Genomic DNA, 7,500 nt, shown 5'->3' on the forward strand with positions numbered 1-7,500 from the left:
GGTGGGGAGTGGAGCGACAAGGGGTGTTGGGGTGGGGTGGGGGTCAGGTAGGTGGGAGTGGAGCGACAAGGGGTGTTGGGGTGGGGTGGGTGGGGGTCAGGTGGGTGGGGAGTGGAGCGACTAGGGGTGTTGGGGTGGGGTGGGGGTCAGGTAGGTGGGAGTGGAGCGACAAGGGGTGTTGGGGTGGGGTGGGTGGGGGTCAGGTGGGTGGGGAGTGGAGCGACTAGGGGTGTTGGGGTGGGGTGGGGGTCAGGTGGGTGGGAGTGGAGCGACAAGGGGTGTTGGGTGGGGTGGGCGTCAGGTGGGTGGGGAGTGGAGCGACTAGGGGTTTGGGGTGGGGGTGGGAGTGAGCGACAGGGTTGGGTGGTGGGTGGGAGTGGAGCGACAAGGGGTGTTGGGTGGGTGGGTGGGTGCGCAGGGTCGGGTGGGTGGGGAGTGGAGCGACAAGGGTGTTGGGTGGGGTGGTGGGAGTGGAGGACAGGGGTGTGGTGGGGGTGGATCGCAAGGTTGGGTGGGTGGGGGAGTGGAGCGACAAGGGGTGTGGGGTGGGTGGGTGGGAGTGGAGCGACAAGGGTTTGGGTGGGTGGGGTAGGGGAGTGGAGCGACTAGGGGTGTTGCGGTGGGTGGGAGTGGAGTGACAAGGGGTGTGGGTGGAGGGTGGGTGGGAGTGGAGCGACAGGGGTGTGGTCTAGGGTGGGGTGGGTGGGTGGAGTGGAACGACAAGAGTGTGGGGTGGGGTGGGTGGGGGTGGAGCGACAAGGGGTGTGGGGTGGGGTGGGTGGTGGGTGGAGTGAGCGACAAGGGGTGTTGGGGTGGGGTGGTGGTGGGAGTGGAGCGACAAGGGTGTTGGGAGTGGGGGGGTGGGAGTGGGAGCGACTAGGGGTGTTGGTGGGGTGGGTGTGGTGGAGCGACAAGGGGGGTTGGGGTTGGGTGGGAGATGGAGCGACAAAGGGGGTTGGGGTGGGGTGGGTGGGGAGTGGAGCGACTAGGGGTGTTGGGGTGGGGTGGTTGGGAGGTGGAGCGACAGGGGTGGTTGGGGTTGGGTGGGTGGGATTGGAGCAACAAGGGGTGTTGGGGTGGGGTGGGTGGGAGTGGAGCGACAAGGGGTGTTCTGGTAGGGTGCGTGGGATTGGAGCAACAAGGTTGTTGGTATGGGTGGGTGGGGGAGTGGAGCGACAAGGGGTGTTCTGGTAGGGTGGGGGTCAGGTGGGTGGGAGTTGTTGTTGGTTGTTTTTTGGGGGGGATGGGGATGGGGGGGGGGGGGATGACATCTTGTTCTGCTTGCTTGTTGGGAAAAGGGTTTGAGCACGCTGAAAGCTGAAAGGGAACTGTTTTGTGAGTTCGTTTTGATTTTTCTTAAGTGTTTTGGGATGTGGGTTGTTTTTTGGGTTGTTTTTTTTCTGTCTTGTCTGTCTCTTCTTTTATTTGTTCTTTTTTATTTTTTTATTTTTTTTATTTTTTTTTTTTTTTTGCATTTTATTTTATTTTATTATTGTCATTATGTTTTATTTACTCACAAAACTGATGTAGTGGAATGAAAGTTAGAGTGCATCTTGAGAGAAGTGCTGTGAAATGTTTGCACACTGATTGTCGCATTGATTGTCGCATGCACACTCGCACGGCTTCATTGATGAACGCAGCGAAGGAAGCGTTATTGTGATTGATTGATGTTGTTGCTGTCCGTAGGAGTAGTTCTTTAGTTGAAGCATGTGTGTGTTCGGCATCTTGTGTTTGACGGTTTCTTCTCGTTTACAGCCGTTTAAGTTTGACGTCATGAATCTTTAACTCTTTCCACCGCCAAGTTTCCATGTGAAAACCACTCCGCAGCGCCAAATTTTTTAGACGATGCTCTCAGTTACAGGCTTCGGGTTCATGTCGAAACGACACAAATGCACGGTCAGAACACGGTCAGGGGGCAAAGGTTCGTCACCGTTCTGTTGGAGGGAAACTGGATGCAGCTGTCGAGTTTTGTTACAGTGTGAAAAATGGTCTTCCCAACAGACAGGATCGACGTAGAGGTAGAGAAAATCGAATTGAATCGAGGGGGCCGAGTCGAATCGAGTACACAGAATGTAAGAATACAATAAACACAAGCCACATGCAGCAAAATAAGGCCAAATGAATACGCTTAATAGCCCCAAAAAAGCGTAAGACGAGACAGAGCGTAAACCTGACAAGACGGCGTGGAGAGCCTTGGCCAAAGGAATGATTCAGCGCTTATAGCTTTTAGAGGCGTTTGATTGGCTAAGAGCGGACTGGGCAAGACAGCTCGTCTTTTCACTGTTAGCCGCGAAATTTGGCCAAGCAGAGCAAACCGATAGGCCTAGTTTGCATCAGTTTGACATTGTAAGTATATGTATCACCAAACATGGACTAAATGTCCCAAAGTCTGTGGCCTTTCATGCCCTGCTATCTTGGTGACCTCAATTTCGGCGGACTATTGATGCTGGGACTGTGACTGACAAACATGGGTGTGGCTTTGTATGGGGGACTGGGAATGAGCGGCATGTGAGAAATGCCACTTCTTCTTCTGCGTTCCCCGTGATCATGGTCTCAGACTTGCAGTCCTATGCTGGAAATGAAGGTGGTGGTCTTGATGAGGTCTTCTTTGGTGCCCCAGAGCTTTTCTTCCAGTGTGGCTCCATAGGGCCACTGCTGCGTCCGTGCATCTTGATACAGGGGGCAGGACTGCAGGATGTGCTCCGGGGTTTGTGGGCCTGTCTTACACGGGCAGTCAGGAGTGTGTGACAGCTTTATTCGGTACATGTGGTCTCGCAGGCGGCAGTGCCCCGTGCGTAGTCGGAATATGATTGTCTGCTGGAATCGCTGCAGGTGAGGCATCTGGTCATCAGGTGGATGGCTATGTTGTTGCTGGAATGTGTTTTTGAATTTTCGTTTGACCAGAGTTTTTGCCTTCCTGTATGAGACTGGCTGGTTTGTCTGCTCCAGTCTGCTGCCAGACTTGGCCAGTCTGTCCGCCTCCTCGTTTCCTGCCAGACCACAGTGGGCAGGGATCCACTGGACAGCGACGTGTGTGTGTAGCGACTGAAATGCTGCAGATGATCAGGGTAGCAAAGACAAAAACAAAAGCGTGTCAAGTCGGAAAAAAAAAGAAAAAAAAAAGAATGTTCCCAGTAATAATAGGTGAGGGAAACACACCGTCAAAGAAGCACTCCAACGTGGCGATAGCCTTGAGATGGTTTTAGTGGTCGGCGAGGCGCTGAGCACCATAATTTGATTCGTGTAAGCACTAAGGCTTCGTTAAACTCACTGTCCAGAATGACACGCTGATATGTTACACCGCTAAGTGTCTGTGAATAATGCTTGTCTGGGTTTTTTCACTGTGTGTGGCTTGTGTCTGTCTTGTTGAGTCTGAAAAAATGTTAAGCTGGCATTGTGCTGTTTGTTATGGGTTTTTTTTTGGTTTTTTTTTTTTGCTTGTCTGTGGTTGAAAGTTTTGGTGAAGGTGCGACTGTTTTGATTTTTCATCTTCAGATGAATGATTTGATTAAGATTGGAGTGTGATGGTTTGGATTTTGGGTCAGTGTGTGACGGGCGCAATAGCCGAGTGGTTAAAGCGTTGGACTGTCAGTCTGAGGGTCCCGGGTTCGAATCACGATGACGGCGCCTGGTGGGTAAAGGGTGGAGATTTTTACGATCTCCCAGGTCAACATATGTGCAGACCTGCTAGTGCCTGAACCCCCTTCGTGTGTATACGCAAGCAGAAGATCAAATACGCACGTTAAAGATCCTGTAATCCATGTCAGCGTTCGGTGGGTTATGGAAACAAGAACATACCCAGCATGCACACCCCCGAAAGCGGAGTATGGCTGCCTACATGGCGGGGTAAAAACGGTCATACACGTAAAAAGCCCACTCGTGTGCATACGAGTGAACGTGGGAGTTGCAGCCCACGAACGCAGAAGAAGAAGAAGAAGAAGGGTCAGTGTGTGTATGTTTTGTGAAGGTGTGAGGATTGTTGGGTTTTTTTGTGTTTTTTTTATTATTGGTGGACGAGACGTGATGACTGTCTTTTCCCTCTCTCTCAGTCTCCTGCAACCAGCTGACGCAAAACGGTGGCCAAGGGGCCACAACCTACCGTCGACCTGTCTCACCAGGTGTGTGTGGTTTGCCTCCCTTCTTTTTTTTTGCTCGGAATGATTTTGGGCAGTGTCAGTGAGAGGGAGGTGTAGAGTGTGTGTGTGTGTGTGTATGTGGATATGTGTGTGTGTGTGTGTGTTTATTTGCGAGCGAATGGATGTGAGTGTGGATGTGTGAACGTATGAAGGTGTGTGTGGATTTGTGTTGTCCGTCTTCAGTTTAACGTCTTTCCACTTGAAGTGATATTAATTTTGATATTAGTTTTGAAGTGATATTTGTGTGTGTGTGTGTGTGAATGGATCTGTGAGGGAATATGTGTGCGGGTACATGGACATGCATGCCAGCCGACAATGTACACAGGCGTGTGTGTGTGTAGTATGTCACACCTATGTGTGTGTGTGTGTGTGTGTGTGTGAGTGACAGAGTGATGGTGGTTGAATAAATGGTTGATGGTCTCGTTCATCCATGAATAAGAGGTTGGGGTGGGGAGAGAGAGGGTGTGGGGGGGGGGGTGGGAGGGGTAGGGGGAGGGGACACAGAGGTTTTTTTGAAAAGGACGCTTGACGGATTAAAGTCACCTGTCTTTTGATCGAGTTGGGTGGGGGGTTTTTGTGTGTGTGTGTGTGTGTGTGTGTATTTCTGTTAATCTTGAATAACATAGCTGTACAATTAATATGCACATATTCTGAAGCATCCACAGGTTTGTAGAAATAATAACATAGAGACCCTACTACCCATACCCCTCCCACCCTCACCCACCCCACCCAATCCCCACCCCATGAACATAGTGTTTGCATGCAACAAAAATGGACAAGGTTTTTATACTAACACAGTGTCACACACCAAGCACCAGTAGAAAGTTAACGTCGTTCATTTTCGTTGAGCGTTTGGAGTCGTGATAACAGAGATCAGCATACGCTTGAATTAAAGTAGCAGGTCATGATAACAGAGAGGTCAGCGTACGCTTGAATTAAAGTAGCAGGTCGTGATAACAGAGATCAGCGTACGCTTGAATTAAAGTAGCAGGTCATTATAACAGAGGTCAGCGTACGCTTGAATTAAAGTAGCAGGTCGTGATAACAGAGATCAGCGTACGCTTGAATTAAAGTAGCAGGTCGTGATAACAGAGATCAGCGTACGCTTGAATTAAAGTAGCAGGTCATTATAACAGATCAGCGTACGCTTGAATTAAAGTAGCAGGTCATGATAACAGAGAGATCAGCGTACGCTTGAATTAAAGTAGCAGGTCATGATACCAGAGATCAGCGTACGCTTGAATTAAAGTAGCAGGTCTTGATAATAGAGATCAGCGTACGCTTGAATTAAAGTAGCAGGTCATGATAACAGAGATCAGCGTACGCTTGAATTAAAGTAGCAGGTCATGATAACAGAGATCAGTGTACGCTTGAATTAAAGTAGCAGGTCATGATAACAGAGATCAGCGTACGCTTGAATTAAAGTAGCAGGTCATGATACCAGAGATCAGCGTACGCTTGAATTAAAGTAGCAGGTCATGATAACAGAGAGATCAGCGTACGCTTGAATTAAAGTAGCAGGTCATGATAACAGAGATCAGCGTACGCTTGAATTAAAGTAGCAGGTCATGATAACAGAGATCAGCGTACGCTTGAATTAAAGTAGCAGGTCATGATAACAGAGAGGTCGGCGTACGCTTGAATTAAAGTAGCAGGTCATGATAACAGATCAGCGTACGCTTGAATTAAAGTAGCAGTGGGGACTGACAGACACAGGAGTCAAAAGGAAACCGCAACAACAACAAAAACAAAGGCATGCAAATTGTTCTCTGTCGTTCATTTTCATTGAACATTTCAAGTCATGATAACAAAAAGGTGAGCATAACGCTCGCATTGATTAGCACAGTGTGAATTGACAGGAGGTGAGCGTACGCTTGTATTGATTAGCAGTGTGAATTGACAGGAGGTGAGCGTACGCTTGCATTGATTAGCAGTGTGAATTGACAGGAGGTGAGCGTACGCTTGCATTGATTAGCACAGTGTGAATTGACAGGTGAGCGTACGCTTGCATTGATTAGCAGTGTGAATTGACAGGAGGTGAGCGTACGCTTGCATTGATTAGCACAGTGTGAATTGACAGGTGAGCGTAATGCTTGCATTGATTAGCACAGTGTGAATTGACAGGTGAGCGTATGCTTGCATTGATTAGCACAGTGTGAATTGACAGAAGGTGAGCGTATGCTTGCATTGATTAGCACAGTGTGAATTGACAGAAGGTGAGCGTACGCTTGCATTGATTAGCAGTGTGAATTGACAGGAGGTGAGCGTACACTTGCATTGATTAGCACAGTGTGAATTGACAGAAGGTGAGCGTATGCTTGCATTGATTAGCACAGTGTTAATTGACAGAAGGTGAGCGTAACGCTTGCATTGATTAGCAGTGTGAATTGACAGAAGGTGAGCGTACGCTTGCATTGATTAGCAGTGTGAATTGACAGAAGGTGAGCGTACGCTTGCATTGATTAGCAGTGTGAATTGACAAAATAACAAGTCAAAAATCAAAGACCAAAAATAATTGGAGGCGTGCAGAAAGTTCTATTGTTCATTTTCATCGAATGTTTCAAGTCACAACACAAGAGATGAGCATATACATATGAATAAAGTAATGATGTGAATTGACAAACTAATTGACGGGCGCAATAGCTGAATGGTTAAAGCATTGGACTTTCAATCTGAGGGTCCCGGTTTCAAATCACGGTGACGGTGCCTGGTGGGTAAAGGGTGGAGATTTTTACGATCTCCCAGGTCAACATATGTGCAGACCTGCCAGTGCCTGAACCCCCTTCGTGTGTATACGCAAGCAGAAGATCAAATACGCACGTTAAAGATCCTGTAATCCATGTCAGCGTTCGGTGGGTTATGGAAACAAGAACATACCCAGTATGCACACCCCCGAAAGCGGAGTATGACTACCTACATGGCGTGTTAAAAACGGTCATACACGTAAAAACCCACTCGCGTATATACGAGTGAATGTGGGAGTTGCAGCCCACGAACGCAAAAGAAAAGAAAGAAAGAAAGAAAACTAATAAGTCAAAAAATGAAAGTGTGAAAAAGAATTTTTTTTTTTTTTAAAGGCATGCAGAAAGTCCCATCTTTCATTTTCGTTGAACGTTTCGAGTCATGGTAACAAGAGATGAGAATACACTTGAATAAAGTAGTGTTGTGAAATGACAAATCAGTAATAGAAATAGAATATGCCTTTATTAACCAAGTGTACCGGGGTCACAAGGAATATTGGGGGGGTTGGGGGGGGGGGGGGGATAGTACGTAACAAGGTACATAAAACATAAATCGAAAATCATACACAAACACAGATACAGTAGAAATTAGGATACATACAAGAGCATATCAATCTAAAAAC

At 48.0% G+C, this 7,500-nt stretch overlaps 1 protein-coding gene across 1 annotated transcript in view; it reads left to right on the forward strand.

The window, feature by feature from the left end:
* The window catches only part of LOC143277153 (uncharacterized), a 100,284-nt gene that overhangs the window by 78,456 nt on the left and 14,328 nt on the right, over positions 1–7,500 (forward strand). Inside the window, 1 exon segment of the mRNA XM_076581912.1 lies at positions 4,050–4,118. Within this exon segment, the coding sequence (XP_076438027.1) occupies positions 4,050–4,118 (69 nt within the window).

The sequence above is a fragment of the Babylonia areolata genome, chromosome 33, assembly GCF_041734735.1.
Source record: "Babylonia areolata isolate BAREFJ2019XMU chromosome 33, ASM4173473v1, whole genome shotgun sequence".
Classification (NCBI taxonomy): Eukaryota; Metazoa; Mollusca; class Gastropoda; order Neogastropoda; family Buccinidae; genus Babylonia; species Babylonia areolata.